General features: G+C 44.5%; 1 protein-coding gene across 1 annotated transcript; it reads right to left on the bottom strand.

Annotated features, from left to right (window-relative positions):
- Nucleotides 1-203: 203 nt before the first annotated feature.
- ZIC1 (Zic family member 1) lies at nucleotides 204-4866 on the bottom strand. Its single transcript, XM_058188511.1, has 3 exons — nucleotides 3208-4866; nucleotides 2000-2163; nucleotides 204-944 (listed from the first exon to the last, which is right to left on the bottom strand). Exons 1-3 carry the CDS (start codon nucleotides 4196-4198, stop codon nucleotides 747-749), a joined length of 1353 nt encoding a protein of 450 aa, XP_058044494.1. The 5' UTR covers nucleotides 4199-4866; the 3' UTR covers nucleotides 204-746.
- Nucleotides 4867-16722: the final 11856 nt, after the last annotated feature.

Here is a 16722-nt window from a genome sequence, read left to right as displayed (position 1 = left end):
TGCTTGCACTTTATACAAAAGAAAAAGCACACCAATAATATTGTTAGGTTGACGTTTAGACTGTAATAATACAAAGTAATTCACATTTTGGTACACATTTACTAGAACATCCTTGCCATTCAGTACAAATAGTTGATCTTCTACCACCCCCCTTCCCCCTTTTCAACCTCCTCCCTCTCCCCTCCCTCCCGCCCCACCCCCAGTATATGCAAAGACCACATATCCCCTTATTTCAACTTGTGGCAGAACTATTTACAAAATCAAACAGTACATTGTAAGCTAGTATTTCTGTATTTACAGAAAACAGGAGGCAGCTGCCCAGAGAAACATGCAGTTGTGAGAGCTCCAGTCAGTGGTTCCCATCTAAAAAGCCCTACACATGGACAAGATGGCACCACAAACCGGCCATTCTCTCATAGCAACAGAACCTTTTGGGTTGTGCTCTCCTATCCTTTGGCCCCTGGAACCAAAGCAAACAGCAGAAGAGGGACCAGAGAGGGAAAGAAACCAGACGGGAGAGGGAGGAGAGGGAGTGGGAAGAGAGAGAGAATTCTTGATTTGGTTCACTCCTGGGTCTATGGCAGCATTTAGATAGATTGATAGATTTATTTATTTATTTATATAAAAAAACCAACCAAACAAAACACACACCCCCAAAAAAGAGTCATCAATTTCAAAGTGTTCATTATTATTATTATTACTGAGTCTTTTAAATAGGTCGCTTTTTGCCCCCTTCGTTTGTTTGTTTAAACGTACCATTCGTTAAAATTTGACGTGAGTGTACTGTGGCTGGACGTGTGGTGGACCGCTGAAGATGAAGGGGATAAGGAACTCGTGGTCTGGTTTTCTGTGGATGGAGAGACGATGGTTGGGGGAGTTGACGATTCATAACCCGAGCTGGCAGCGGGGGAAGGCTGGGATCCCTGGTTAGAGGATTCGTGGACCTGGAAAAGAGAGAAAGATATAACAAAGAGAAAAGCTTGACACGCAGGTGGGTATGAATAGGTATCTGCGTACATAGTCTCTCTCTCTCTCTCTCTCTCTGTGTACATACACATCGCTTAAATATACACGTATACATACATCACTTAAATATATACATATACAGATATATATATAAACACACACACAACCCCACTTAACTATACACATACATATACAAATATACATATGCATGTACACGTACACGTACATACATACATGCATATACACACGTACACACAATGCACACTGCAGAGCTAAACAGTTGTGGATGCCTAACTGACAGACGAATGTGCATGCGCACTATCTCGGCTAGTTGTCCCGAATGCTAAGCCTCCCTGAGCTCAATTCACCGATTGAACTCTATATGCCAGCGAAGGGGGCGGGGGAGGAGAGAAAACGCGAGAAGTTTGAAATCTTGCTTTGCTAATCAGGATGCGGGGCTGATCTCAGAGAAACGTGGAGTTCTGAAGTCTCCGCCAGTTCTCCTCATTTCGCGGGACGGCCCGCCGTGTAAGAAAAATATGGGCCTGGATCACACACACAAACACTGCGCTGTTAATGCAAGCTTAAACAAGAAAACGTGAGGTTTCCGTCCCCATCTAGGTTCCTTCAAAGCACTACCATCTAGATTTTGCTTTAAATCCTTTTTCCGAAGCAGCGCCTAACCCCAGATGAATACGGATCGGAACCCATTGTTGAGACTGTTTCTCAGTGCAAAAAAACATGGCATTGTGCGGGGGAGGGTGTTGAGCTTGGGAGCTCCTGGGAGTATTCCCTTTATCTATCTTATCTAGAGTGGCTATATTCTTGGGGACAAACTCACTGTAGATCGAAATACCTTTGGCAAAGAAATAACCTGGGGGTCCTCCACTCTTTTCTCTCCCGCCCCGCGAAAAAAAGTAGCGGTGGGTTATAATCCAAATCGGCGATGGGATAAGGGAGGCGAACGACAGCAAGCGGAAGCGAGAAGGTCCCAGCAAGAAGCATGGGAAAAAGCTGAAGCGATCATTTTTACCTTCATGTGTTTTCGTAGGGAGCTGGGATGCGTGTAGGATTTATCGCACATTTTGCAGAGATAAGGCTTATCTGACGTGTGGACATGCATGTGCTTTTTGCGATCACTACTGTTGGCGAAGCGCCTGTCACAGCCCTCGAATTCACACTTAAAGGGTTTTTCACCTATTGAAAAAATAAACAAGAACCTTCTCGTTACAAACCTGGGACTTTATCCGCGCTAATTTTTATATAATATAATATAATATATACACAAACACCGGATCGTTCCAATTCCAAGAAATATCGGGAGACGAGAACTAAATAAAATGTTTACAGATTTTTTCTTCCATTTCAAGAAGAGATCTCAGGATTTCACTAGACGTGAACCTGCTGCAGCAAAACTGGCAGTCCAGTCTGGCAAGGGAGAATTCGCTGTCACTATTAAAGCTATTCCTCGTCTTAGTTTACTTTTCCTTTTCCTTATTCAACCCTAGTCTACACATAATCTTTATAGTTATCTCACTTCCAATGCATTATACGCTTTGATTAAACTTCCAAGTGGTAACGGTGCCTGCTTCCAATTCTCGTATAAACTTATATGCTAGAATGAGGAAGGAAGGCAGGCAGGAAGGAAGGAAGGCCAATTTTTAAAGGTGCTATTGATTTACGATATATTGCAATAAACCTTTTCCAAGGGTAGCATGTAATAACACAAACCCATACAGCTCATATTACTTAAATTGGCCCACGTAATTAAATATTTACAGAGAAATAAAAATGATAGCAAGAAAAACTGGAATGAACAAGCTATATATTTAGCCAGATTTCTCAAAGCAACGCTGTCACACCAATTAATTAAAACCAATAAATTCAGATCGCTGCCATTTCCCCCTCAACTCCTACTCAACTCCTACCTCCCTTCCACACCCAGCTGTTAGAACCTACATTTCCGAATTTCCTTATTTAAAAATATTTTTTTAAATCAAAAATTAAAAACTCTAAAGAAAAATACTCTTGTTTCTCTCTTGTTCGCTTTAGCTGAACTTCAGCCCGAAATTCAATCGCCTTCTTCGGCTACGATTGCTCTGGTAACGGCCCCCTTACAGGACTTCCGAGGCCTCTTCCCTTCCCGAAGAGACACGGTTGCGAACGGCCCGCTTTGAACCCTGACAAGGCAAGTGAAGTTTGGCCTCTTTTTTTTGTGTGTGTGTTTCTTTGGAGACGTACCTGTATGCGTCCTTTTGTGGATTTTGAGATTTTCCGACCGAGCGAAGACTTTGCCGCATCCCGGGAAAGGGCAAGGGAAAGGCTTCTCCCCCGTGTGGACTCGGATGTGGTTGACCAGTTTATATTTGGCCTTGAAAGGCTTCCCTTCCCTGGGACACTCTTCCCAGAAGCAGATGTGGTTGGACTGCTCGGGCCCGCCAACGTGCTCCACGGTGACGTGAGTCACCAGCTCGTGCATGGTGCTGAAAGTTTTGTTGCAGGACTTTTTGGGGTTAGCCAACTGCTCGGGTTCGATCCACTTGCAGATGAGCTCCTGCTTGATGGGCTGCCTCATGTAACGAAAGAAGGCCCCCGCTCCGTGATGGGCTGCCATGTTCATATTCATATGACCGTAGCCGTGCAGTTGGGGGGATGCATAATGCTCGGAGCGCGGGCTGGTCACCTGCCCATACTGCTCCGGTCGGCCGTACATGTCTCCGGAGAAACCGAGGCGCATCTGCCCGTTGACCACGTTTGGAGACGCATGGCTCGTGGCTTGCTCGTGGAGGCCCGGGAAGAGGAGATGGCCCGCCGCCTCGCCATGCCCGTGGGGCCCTCCGAAGCTGCCGGCCGCCGAGGCGAAGAGGCTGTGTTGCGCGCTGGCCGCCGCCGCCGCTTCCCCGAAGCCCCGGTTACGAAAAAGAAAGTCCCGCGTGGAATTGAAGGCGGCCGCGCTGGAGTAGGAGCCGACGTGGCCCGGGTGATGGTGGTGGTGTCCCAGCGCCGCCGCCGCCGCGTAGCCCGGGGCCTGCGAAGTGAAGGCGGTCTGGCCGGCCGAGGCCAGCTCGTGGCTGCTGGGGTTGAGCTTGAAGGCGCCCATGCCGGCGTCGGCGAAGGGGTTGATGCCCAGTCCCACCTCACGCTCCGTCACATCGCCCGTGGAGTGGTGGCGAGAGGAGCCGAAGGTCGTCACACCGATGGCTGGGTACTGAGGTCCAGCATCCAGGAGCATTTTTTCCCGCTTTGCGGGCAGCTGCGGCAGCAACCACCGAAACAAAAGTGATTTATCGGGGGCAGGGAGGGCGGGGGAGATAAGAGGGAAGCAGCCGCCAACAAACGGCAGGAAAAACGGGAAGGAAGAGCCGCTGCCGCCGCCGCCGCCAATCCAACCAGCTTCGCCGTGCCTTTCTCTTGCCAAAGTCCGCGCGACGATCAGCCACTAAAGCGACCGCATCAGGAACTCCCCCTTCGGCATCCGCGCACCAAAAACACACACACACACACACCAAAAGGAGAGGGTGGGCGAAAGGGTCGGGTGCGGGGGGGGGAGAAGGCTGGGGGGAGCGCCGTGGAAGCAGTCGAGAAGCTGCGAAAATAAAAGAAGAGTAAAAAAAGACCTCGGCGCGCGCACAGGCAAAACCGACTGCGCCTCCCCCCACTCCTGCGTCTCGGACTGCACTTTTTCGGGGTCTTCGCGAGGAGGAGGGAGAGAATTCAGGAGACCCTGAATAACAATAGCCAAAAGAGAGGAGGAAGCAGAGTCTGGCTGGGAAAAAAAATCAAAACAAAAACGAAACTTCCTTTAGTTCTTTCCCTTCTGGATTTTTAAAAGCAGAAGCTAGAGGAATGTAGAAAAGTAGCGAACAATTTTCAATTCTCTTCCAGTTCTTTCACTCTCCGCCCCCCCGCCCCCCGTCTCTTTTTTCCCCTCCTTTGGCTTTTTCCCCCCTTCGCTTTCCTTTTTCCCCCTGCTTTGTTTTAAAAAAAAAACCGGCGCAAATCATGCACAATATTGTCTTTTGCGGTTTATCTTCCTGGGGAGAAACTTTCACCTCCTCAGCCGGGCGGTGAACGCGAGACTGATAGCGGCAATCATTCCTGCAGATAAATGAATTGAAAAGACGACACCGTCCCCCCCCTCCCCCATGAATGGGAGAAGGGGAGGAGCTACGTGGAGGCCGACGTCGCAGTTCATTGGTACCTCGCCATTCCTACTTTCACTTGCAACTCCCTCCTTCCTCTCCAATTAAGGGTGCACAAAACCTCTGCTCTGTCCTGATTGGTTCTCTCCTCTCATCAATCCCAGGTATTGTGAAGCCGAGTGACATCGCGTTTAACAAACAGCTCGTACAGGAGTAGCAACTTTTTATACCACAAACATATAAAACATATTATTTTTATGCTGGAAAATATTTCCAAAGCTTTTCCCCAGGTTTGTTCTCGAGATGTAGATGTCCCTCATGTACGACGTTTTACTTTTTTCTTTCTAAGATGCTCATGGGTTGGCGCTCAAGACCTTTGAACAACACTCAACAACTTTTTAAGGGGCTTGACCATGGAAATCCTTTTGTGATCTGCTCCTTTTCCACTTGCGTTTACTTTTTTTTTTTTTTTTACATATAAGGCTCTCCCCAAAGTTGGTTCTGACTTATTTAGATCTTGTTTTAAAACAAGCCTAATATCAGTGGGGAAATGACTACGTTAGATTACACCCCCCCAAAAAAACACCAATATGTAGCACCCATCGAAAAGCAGGTGGGTGAGAGCACTTTTGCTTTGACTATTTTGTGTAGTGCTTGTGTTGTCTCTTTTTTCATACTTACTTTGTGTGTTTTTCTCTACTACTACTTTTTTTTTTAAAAAAACAACTCTTTAATTCAAGATTAAAAAAAAACAACACTGTAAATTTTCCCAAACTTGCTTTTGTCTCTTCTATGCTCATGAAGTTCTTGGATCCTGGGGTTTTATAATGCATTTGAAATCCTCTCTAGATAGGAGCAGTATAAATTTTCTGACGCTCAACCGTTTCTAGTTCACAAATCAGTCACCCTTGTCACATTTATTGAAATTCCTCAACTTGCCACACCAGGACGGTGGAAAAAGCAGGCAGCGCCTTTGTTGCTGACCAAGCTTGTGATCGCCAGAGAAAATTTACTTACCTTCAGATGAGTGAGCAGAAAAAGAAATAACACTCCCTTTGATTTAGTTAGGAAAATGCAGACATTTGGATTCAGTGCAAACATACAACACTTGCTTGTTTTCTAGATGCAACCCCTCGATTAACCTGCCTTTCCCCCAACTAAAGTCTATTGAAGAACTGCGAATAGCTCGCCTTTGTTCCTGTTACAAAGAGCCATTGACTATATATTAAAATGATTGTCGAGAGGGAGAAGTATGGCCCTTAAAAACCATCTTTGTGGCCCAATCATTTAAAAATGCAACTTCTAGACTCTCTTCCTTGCAGTTTTCCAAAATGTACTTGCTTTGTTTCGTTTTGTTTTTTAAAAAATAACCGGTTAGTTTAGCATCTGCTTTGATTTTAATTCGGGCCCATTTTCTCCTAATATCTAGAAATTTAGAATTGAGGGGTGGAGGTGGTTAAAACCAGCTAAAACTCAGAATCTTTCAGGTTTGTTGAACCAATGGGAGCTTTCCCACAAAAACGCATCCTTCCAATTGCCTGTTAGGCGCTATGAAGCAAATTCCCCTGGCAGGTCTAGGTGCGTGATATAATAGTCAATGTTTTAAGAAAGGCAGGGAGACCGCATGGCAAAGATTTTTTTTTCTTTAGAAACCTTTTGCTGTGATATGTAGTGCAAATGAATGCTGCAGGCCAGATATTCTTGCAGAGTCAATACAAGAGAAGGGAAGATTTTTCAGAGCACTCTGGTCTGTAGGTTTTCCTGGGTTTTCTATCCTTTCTTAGCGCTGATGTTTGGGTGAAAAGTAGCCTGGCAAACCGAACCCATAGAGCATAAAGACTCCAACGCCTTAAGCAACAGGTTTCAAGCATCTCATCCGGGTAAGAAATATGTCTCGCCCTGGCTGCAAATATTAGATCTGGCCTGAAAGGTGAAAGGTTACTATACTTAGCATGGTTAATTCCAGGGCTACCAACAAGAGGAGAATCTGGGAGATATTTTGTCCTTGGAAGAAACCTGCGCACCTTTGCAGCTAGCAGAAGAGAGACCAAGAGGGTTTTCGGGACGCAGAGCATCCACTTAAAACCCACCCCAAGAATTTACCTTCAAGGAAGAGTGCCGCCTAAAAATGACAGCCTGGATGCTTTGTTTCTTCACTTGTTTATTTCTCCGGGTGGGGTGTGGGGGGGAAGGCGGCTGAGCTAAAAACTCCATTTGTGCCTGTGTGCGTGTGCGCGCTGTATGTGTGCAAGCATTGTGGGTTGTAGAAGTGATCAAAAGTGGGATTTGTGGCATGTTCTCTGCAGGAAACCAGAGCTGCTCCAGTTCAAAGCCACATGCACCAACGTGACATATAAGCCATTAAAATACCGTCCCGACGTTTTATTTCTATTTCATCATGCATTTCCCAACTATTTTCAGAAAGCAAGAAAAGAAGAAACGAAGGGTGAACTTTCCGACGAAGCACCCAGGAGGACTTCTGGTTTGATCCACCCGCTGCCCACCGACCTAATTCTCTCCCCGCCCCAGCTTCTATTCCCATCTCCTTGTTTTTTCGCTCTGTTATTATTAGATCCTCTTATTTGTTGTGAGTCCGGGCTTGGTAGAACAGAAATGAAAGGATCTCGCTTTCAACAGGTGGAGTGGGGTAAGTGATTAAGGTGGGTGGGGGGGAGAATGGGAGATGGAAATTGGGAAACACGGATTCCAATCAGCTTCTGGCAGACCAAACTGGGTGGGTGGGAGCGATTTGTTCACTTTTCAAAGGGTCTGCGTGGGTACACCTGAGTTTAGGAAGCTTCTCTTTCTCTCTGTCACACGCACACTAACAGAGAGAAAGAGAGAGAGAGAGAGAGAGAGAGAGAGGAGGGGAGAGATGCACCCACGAGTCTTGACCTTTCTCGGGCACGTGGGTTATGAGTTTAGCACCAATTCCTTTACTGGAGACTATTTTGCAGGTAAGCTATCCAGATCCCCACAGCTGAAGGCGCGGTGGGGGACGGCATTGGAATGATATTCTTTCTCTCTCTCCCCCCCCCCCCCACCCTCGGGCCAGACGATCAGGACTTTTTGAGCAAGGCTTTTCTCACGCTGCCCTGCCGCGGGAGTTAGCGCGTCTGCTGCTGATCTCCAAAGACGCCTCTTAACAGGACAGCAGACAATAAACTAGCCGGTTGCGATAGAGGCGGTGGTGGCACTGAAAGAAAGGGGTTCCTAACGCTCGAAAATGCCCCCTTGCGCTCCTTACAGAAAACGTGGGTTTTCTTCTAGTGGCCAACATCTCTCCTCGTTTTGTCTCGGGCTGGAAACGCTGCCTCGGAAGCAGCTAGAGACTGACATTGATTTGGTCAAGCGCGGGTCTTGCCCTTGGGAGACTCAGCACCGTCTTCTCCCGTTCTCCTGCGCAGGGAAGAGGGACGTAACCCGATCTGCTGGAGGGGGAAGGTCTAGCGGCCTTTCATAACCGAATCTTCCACTTAAGGCGTTTTCCTTAAGGGAGCGCTGAGTCTTTAAGAGAACTAAGTAGGATTCCTCTAAAACAATGACAACTCCCTCCCTCCCCCCTCCCCCCTCTGCCAATACATACACTCTTTCAACCCAGTTCTCCTTTGGGGTCTGGCCCTTCCTTCCCAGTGGCGATAAAGGTGAAGCCCACTTCATTTCCTTGGCTACTGTTGATCATGTAGTTAATCAGTTTGGATAAGTGTTGAAGGCTCAAGCTCTTGAAGTGGCCGGCTTTGGAAACACCCTGGAGGTTGACCTCTGACCTGCGACCGGGAACATGTGCCAGGCCCACAGCATCCGGAACAATGACTTGAGTGTGCAACCTTGGGAAGTGGGGGGAGTGAACATTGGCTTGCTTTTCCTTTCAAAGGACTAGTCTTACCTGATTTCCTAACCAGCCTTGGTGGAAGCAGCTGCTGAGGGCACTCTTACTAGTTTGCAAAGCTCTTGAAATAGGGATCTGGCCTGCCTGCTTTCCTCTACAAGACGAATTTTAAAAATCAAATTAATTTGATTCTTGTATATACCCTCAATGTAAACAATTTTTAATTTTGCTTAACATCTATAGGATCTGATACTGCCTTTATAATGCAGCTTTCCCAAGTTGCAGTGCTGCTGTTTTAGAGTGAATTAGCTAAGAAGGAAAAAAATAGATTTGCAAGAGGTTTATTGGAATGATTGGCTACATCAAGAATCAAGTTACCAGCAAGTATTTGCTTACAGCTAAACTATTTTTAGTATGAAAATAGAAGTCAGGACTATCTAGCCCATAGTAGAAACTACACTTATTCAATATGTAAACACAGGTGTCATCTGTGCCAGACACCCAGCACACATGAACCTCAAGTCTTACTTCATCACATTTTCAGAATATTGGTCAAAGTAAAAAAAAAAAACACAGGGAAACAAAAACTCAAGGGTAACAGCAAGCCTCCTTCATTAATAATGAAAGCAATGCATTAGAAACTGTTTGTGGGGGAAATCTGTTACACAGATCCTCAGATTAAGCCCTCTGCAAAATCTTTTATTTTGCAAGGAAAGTGTGTTTGAAAATTAGACATTGAAGTGTTAATGAATTAGTCAAGGGAATTTTGAAAATGTTTTCTTTTAAGTACTGTAACACACCTTCTTTGCTAACTCCTTGTAAGCCTTATTTTAGCTTTGTTCACGATATTTGAACAAATGTAACTAATTGCTATAGCTTTAGGTGTTCTATGATGTTTTCTTTTACATTATTCCAGTGCTTGTATAACAATTACGAGTGAGTTCAAACTTAAAAGTTTGAGAAAAGCCTTCTATCAACGGTAGTATTGATATATATTTCCTATATAGCATTGATCTTTAAAATTATAGCCCACATAGAAATCTGATAGGGCTTCTTCATATATGTGATTCTGATGAAGTAGCATTCCTTAACTTGTCTCCATTTCGCACCTACATTCCATATCTACAAAGAGGATTTTCTGTAGCAATCATGAAGTCCTGTCTTCTTGCCATTTTGTGTGTCACTTTTGCCTGCAATTACTTCTTCCTATTTGCCACTGGTGATAAAAGTTAGGAGGTGTATTTGAATTTTCTAAAGGCATCTCTTAAATCTGTATCTTTGCAGTTGAAGCCTTGTGTCTATTGCGGACAGCCATTGGTTCCCCCTTTGAAATGTAGAGACAAGGCATGTAAAAGCGGCAGCTTTAAAGTATCCCAGCCATCTTGAGGGCATTTGATTTAAACCTGAGAGAGTATCTTTGATTTGGAGGGTCTTGAAAATGAGACCAAATTTAATATTGGCCCTGAAAAGTCCATAAACAATGCAGCCAAGTTGGTGGTAGGGCTTCTTAATTTTCTGCTAGGAGGAATGGGTTAGATCAAAGGAAAACTGGGGGGAAAAAATCTCCTTTCCTATTTCTCTCTAAATCATTCATAGACCTGCTCTGTAAAATATGCTCAAACTTTTGAAATGTTTAGTTGTAAGCTGGTTCTCCCTCTTCCCGCCCTCCCTCTCTCCCTTCCTTTATTTCTGCCGTATTTTGTAGACACAAAGACTGAGTTCCAAAACAATGTGAGTCTTTTATTCTGGGTGGGGGAAAAAAGGAGATTTCACGCCATTCTCAAATTATTTATCACTTGCACATAAGACAGCCACTTTAAAAAAAAAAATGCTACTCCTCTTTCCTAAACAGGAACCAAATCAGAAAATAAAGCACAGCGTTCACCTTAAAATGAGAAAAAGAAAAGGATTTTACAGAAACCTTCTGGAATATTCAAGTAAGTTAAAATATGATTCCTTATACTTGTATAAGCTTGTATAAGCATAACTCAACAGTGTCCCACCAATTCCCTTTCTGTTCTGTTCATTCAGATGGTCTAGAATGTACCTTTGGTCCCAGTTAAACTACATTCCCCGAGCCTCTGATTGTACTGTCACATTATGCTATGACATATTCATCTTGCATTCATTAATGGATTATTTGATTGAAATGAGGTTTGACATGTATTTGGATCTTATTTAAAAAAGAAGACTTTGATCTCGGAGATTGGCTTTACATGATATATATCATTGTTAGCTGCCGCATCAGCCTTCCATAACGTGGTAGCTTTCCAGTGTCCACCATGAGAGGACTTAAGCGGAGTATTGACTGACATCTTATCTGACAGGAATACCTTAATCTGGAGGGAGTGGATTAAGTATTCCATTTGAAATTAGCATCTTATTGGGCTGGTCTTTCAGCTTTTAGACTGGAAGAAGGGTAGAAGAAGGAAGGAAGGAAGGAAGGAAGGAAGGAAGGAAGGAAGGAAGGAAGGAAGGAAGGAAGGAAGGAAGGGCTCTATGACCTTCCTAAAGCAATAATCATCTTTACCTGACTTCTCCATCCTTCCTTGTTAGCCCACTTAAAATATATAAAAATACCCATCAGTAATAAATGGGAAAGGAAAATAGAGGAGTGGAGAGGAAGCTTTAACTTTCTCTCCTCGTTCCAAAAATCACCTTCTTTCAATAAAAGAGTGGGCCAGCATTTCATCCTAAATTATTTCTCTGCCCTTCTGAGCCTTTCCAAAGTCACAAAAATCCTTCCACGTACTACCTTCTGGGCAGAGTAATTGGGTAAGTTCCTGGTCTTCCTTACAGTCTTGCCCAGGAAGCATGGATTTCCGTCTGCATTATGTTCTTAGAGCCCATAACAAGTCAGTTAATCCCCACAGAACACGAGATTTAAATGGGTTGCTACTCTTGAAATCATTGTCATGACATCATGGAGTATTGAAAGTAGGCATTTCCCTTGAACCAAGTTTGGGATTCAGTTTGCCTTTCTTATAAATTCTCACATAACTGCTGGATAATAAAGCTAAAATTTCAGGAGAGGAGGGATGCTTTGATTTTAAAGGAGAAGCGAGCAGGGGGTAAGGATGGCAATGCTGCATGGAAATCCTTTCTTCACGAAACTTTCCTTCTTCATAAGTGATGAAGACCTCCTCTGAAAAGGTCACCCCTTCCCTACACAGATTCATTGACCCGTCAGAGAGACAGACATAGAACTGCGGGGAAAGTTTCTGAGGGTCTCAATTGCCCAGAGAATCCGTCTGTTTTAACCAAAAGTTAAAAGGTCAAATTCTGTCAAGCAGCTACAGCCGAACCAGCTCTGTTTAAGAGATGGGGGTAAAAGAAAGCACGTGAGACCAGGCAGGCAAAGCCCCCCCCCCAAAAAGGCTCCATATTTCCAAAGGTTTTTTTCTTCCAATGGGAAAGGCAACAAAGTCACAGAATAAAATGTCCTCTGTTTTGTTTCTCGTGTTGCTTGAGAAGCAGAGCAAGTGAGACTCCTTGAGTCACTCCAGAGAACACCGTTGCAGAAAATTGTCCATGGGGGTCAACCCTTTTCCTCCCTGCATTCTGGCATCCTCTTTGGGTAGAAATACAACCTTTTGCCTCTTCCAGCTCTTCCAAAGGAGACTTCGGATTCTTCAATATGAGAAATGGGATATATAAGCAATGGGCTTCCCTCTCTTTCCCCCTCCCTCCCCCACGGCAGTGATCTTTGCAAACTTAAAGTGAACCTTGAATTCAAAGGAAGAATACATCTTAATCAGTTGATGACAGAGGTCTGAGAGAAAAGAGAGAGAGAGAGAGAAAGAATCCAGTCCTCTCCTGCAAAACCTACAGGCCTGTGTCGGTGGAAGAGAAAGGCTTAACGGGCCGACTTTCTTAGGATCTACCAGTAAGCGAATCCCGAAGAAAGCCGCCGAAATCCATCAACCAACTTTATAAATGGTATTCGTGGCCGCGTCTTTTGCTTCGTTTGTACACCAGTTGATGCACAACTCACGGGAAAGACTTTATTAACCTTTAAGTCTCGATTATTATTTTTATTAGACAGCCTTGGCTTTCCAGATATTTCGACTCTTTGCTAACCCACCACCTGGCAGGGCAAGGTAATGTCCGCGCCCGCCCCCCCCCCCCCACGTCTCCTCTCCGCACCCCCAGCCACTCAGCCCCGCAGCGCGCCTTTAGTTATTCGCACGGATCACCCAAGGCTGCGCTTTAGTCGGAGCAATTGCCCACCCACCCCCACCTCGGTTGTAGTCTTATGTGGGGTCGGAGGGACGACCTAACAGGACCCGGAGCAGCCTGCAAACGGGACCCACGAGCTTCCCGCTCGCCTTATTCCTTTCTTGGAGGCCCCTGTCAAATTGTAAGCAACCGGGCCGCCGCGACGAAAGAGAGGACGCCTTGCGGAAAGCTGGAAAAGGCGAGGATTTCTTCCCAGGGCCTCTTCGCAGGCCTTGCAGCTGGGCCCCTTCAGCGGGAAGGAAATGAATCCGAACTCACTGGAGCTGGCAAGCCAAAGAGCCAAGCTTGCCTTGGGGATATTTTAAAATCCTGCTTCTAGCTAATGGCCGCGATAACGCAACTAGGCGTTATTCTTGGAAAGGACCGCTCTCCTTGTCATCAAGTTCCTCAGTTCCAGTATTTATATTAGAAGCGGAATCTCTCCTCTCGGGGCTATGACAGTCTTAAAATACAGTCTCTCTCTGTGTGTGTAGAATACCTGCCAACCGGATTTCTGTAAGTGTGGGGGAACCTCGAGCTCTTCTGCAGCTCTTAAGGTCATCCTAATTTCTCCGGTTCAGGGATAGATTGGCCACACAATGGCAGAGCTCGGACGCACGGACGTCCGTGGAATGTGCACACTTTTGTTTTCGGCATTCTGCGGGATAGCAAAGCAACTTTGTTCAGGACCTCCTCTTTTCTTTTTTCTTTTTATTTTCTCCGCCTTCTGATCTTGTGTACCACAACCCTCCCTCTCTACTCTACTCTCTCTCTCTCTCTCTCACACACACACACACACACTCTCACTCACTCACACACACAGATATGTCTCCCAAGGTACACAACAAACGCTAGGAGTGAGAGCACTAACTTCACCTAATCTAATGAGAGATACACCATGGGCCATTTCTTTTCCATTGGATTCACGGAAGGCGAGGGGGGAGTGGAGGGGAAACCCCTGTGTGAAACCTCGGGGTTTTAAGTAAGAGCGGATAAAGCCATTAGCGTTTGACAAGAAGCCATGCCAATATTTTAGAATGGCCTAAGCCAACCGATGGTAACATAGGGGCTTTTAAAAAAAAAATTGATAAAGTGTTCCAGATGTTTTCTCTCTTGACTGAAGACTGTCAGGATTGAAGGATGTCAAGTATGTAGAGATGAAGTGATTGTAAGGAGGGGTGAGGAAAACAGCTTTATTTGGAAATCCCACTCAGTATCTTTGTAAGTAACCAGCCTACCAGAATCTTGCTTCCTGTAACGTTTGCTTTTTTTTTTTTTTGCCGTAACCTCATTCAGAAATCGTTACGGCTGGGGAAGGAAAAACGCAAAATGTTTTTGGCTTTAGGCAAAAGTGACTATCAAAGGACAATTGTCTTGAATGGCTGGGTGGGTGTAAGATTGTCTATGCAAACATGTTATGTAAGGACAGTTAACTGAATCCAAGACGGGTAACTTTTCAGCTCCTTGGGGCATAAAAGCGTGTGTGTTTGCATTTGTGTAAAATATTGATTCTGCTGCCTTTCAAAATACTTGGAGTTACAATCCGAACAAAATCGGTCAGAACAGAACTATATCTCTGCTATAGATAAAATAAAATAAATTCTCCTTAAGATTATTATCTGTGAGGACTTCTAACATTTAAACTCAGAATTCCAAAGATTCTCAGGAGAATATTAGAAAAAAAGTTGCCAGGAAAATATATAGACATATTTCCTAATTTGTTTGTTTGACCGCTTACCTGAAGTTGCTTGATAGTGGCTTTATCAAGGAATGGCTAAAAGCTCTTGGAAACAAGGTATAAAAATAAGCTATCAGTTACAAAATAGCTTTAGATGTATTGGAAATGTGTGTGTGTTTTTTCAATTGAATGGCTGGAATTATTTCACAGTAAAGCGAAGCATTATATGATTTGTTACAAATATTTTAAACATTGTGTGATAATATGTTCATGGTACCATGGTAACTAAAATTCTATGATGGTGAGAGACAGAAATATAATATGTTTGAATCCATAGGTTGCCTTCTTGAAGGATTTTCATCTCTACCACTGTTTTTTTTCTATTACTTAAATTTAATATGCTTTTCATTATTTCGTGAATGGATATTATCTTGGGTGGTGAAAGCTTTGGTGACTTCATTGAGAATGTAGTTGACCAGAAGTATTTTTGCTGCAGTTCACTCGAAGTCCTTGTTTGGTGGGTGGGGGATCCTGCTAAATTCAGTGCAAGTACCTATCTCGAGTGAATATCTGGATGGCATTTTAAGAGTCGTTCTCACTGACCCCTCAGGACATTTGCACAAATGAGCTGAGTGAACGTGAGATTATCAGAGAATTGTTTTAAAATGTCATTTAAATGTTATTTATCCAGAGCAAGACAGAAAGTAAGGAAGATCACACATTAAAAGTACATATATTTTACCATTTGTTTTGAAATGCGAGATGGATAAATGGGGTTCATTATAAGAATTTAATTGGAAATTCACGCACCTGAGTGTAGGGGAATCAAATGTGTTGAGAAGTGCAGATAGCTGAGCTGAATTTAAAAATGAAGAGGAGAGGGGAGGTACTCCTTCCACCCGAGTAGGCTTACTCTAACGTAATGGTTACCTCCTCAATTTGGGGTTATGAAGTTAAAGACAGAATTCTGGAAGCATCATTTTAAGGACAGTGGGGAGGGTGGGGAAGATCCTGAATTCAGACAAATCAGGATAAACATTTCTCGGAAATGTTCCAAGGCTTTAAAGAGACAAAGGCATTCCGGCATTTATTATTTTCATCACAGACCCAATAACATTACAGTCATTTTCCGCCTCTTTTGCCAGAAGGGTAGAGTAACTTCTGCCTGCACTCTACAGGTTGCTTAATTTCACAGCTCCCTGCTCCATTGACGCGATTATTGTTATTCCCCTAACTAAATGGGAGCGATTGCCTAGAGAGAATAGATCAATACAAATTTCTCCCCCTCCCCATCCCACACCAGTACTTCAGGGGATGGATACTGGAACTTCAGAAAACTTCCTGAAATGATCCGCAAGACTGGACTTGACTATTGCTGCAGTCACTTGCAAGTAGTGGCTCAGTTTAAAAATAAAGCAAATAATGCCACAATGGAAAATAGGGTGCCTGGGAAATAGGGTACGAATACTGTTCTTACGGGGTTTTTCTTTTTCTTTTCTTTTTAAAGGCTCAGCCCTCTGGGCTGCCAACAAGTGTTAGAAATCCGAATAACTGTTTGCCCAGCTCTGCTTCTCAGAATAATTTCTGGATGCCAAAGCCTGCCTTTTCTTCATGGTACCTATTTATGTTGGGAACCGGGAGCCTCTCCATATCTGTGTGTGCCATAAAAAAATCGGTAGTCAGTCTGGGGGTGGAGGGACGGGGTAATGACCCAAGTTTGGGAAGCATCTTCTAATTTAAAGCATATTCCGGGAATTGCATAAAATAACCGTGTACAATCTCAAGATCTAGCCCCTCCTTTCGAGGTGTTATCACTTAACTAGGTATCGTCCCCTGTCTGTTGGGGAACGCCGAATAGGAGCCCGTTGCCCGAAGCCATTTCTAACCCG

This window comes from Ahaetulla prasina, chromosome 6, assembly GCF_028640845.1.
Source record: "Ahaetulla prasina isolate Xishuangbanna chromosome 6, ASM2864084v1, whole genome shotgun sequence".
NCBI classification, from domain to species: domain Eukaryota; kingdom Metazoa; phylum Chordata; class Lepidosauria; order Squamata; family Colubridae; genus Ahaetulla; species Ahaetulla prasina.
Note: the sequence above shows the minus strand (reverse complement) of the source record. Positions and strands in the feature narration are given on the sequence as shown.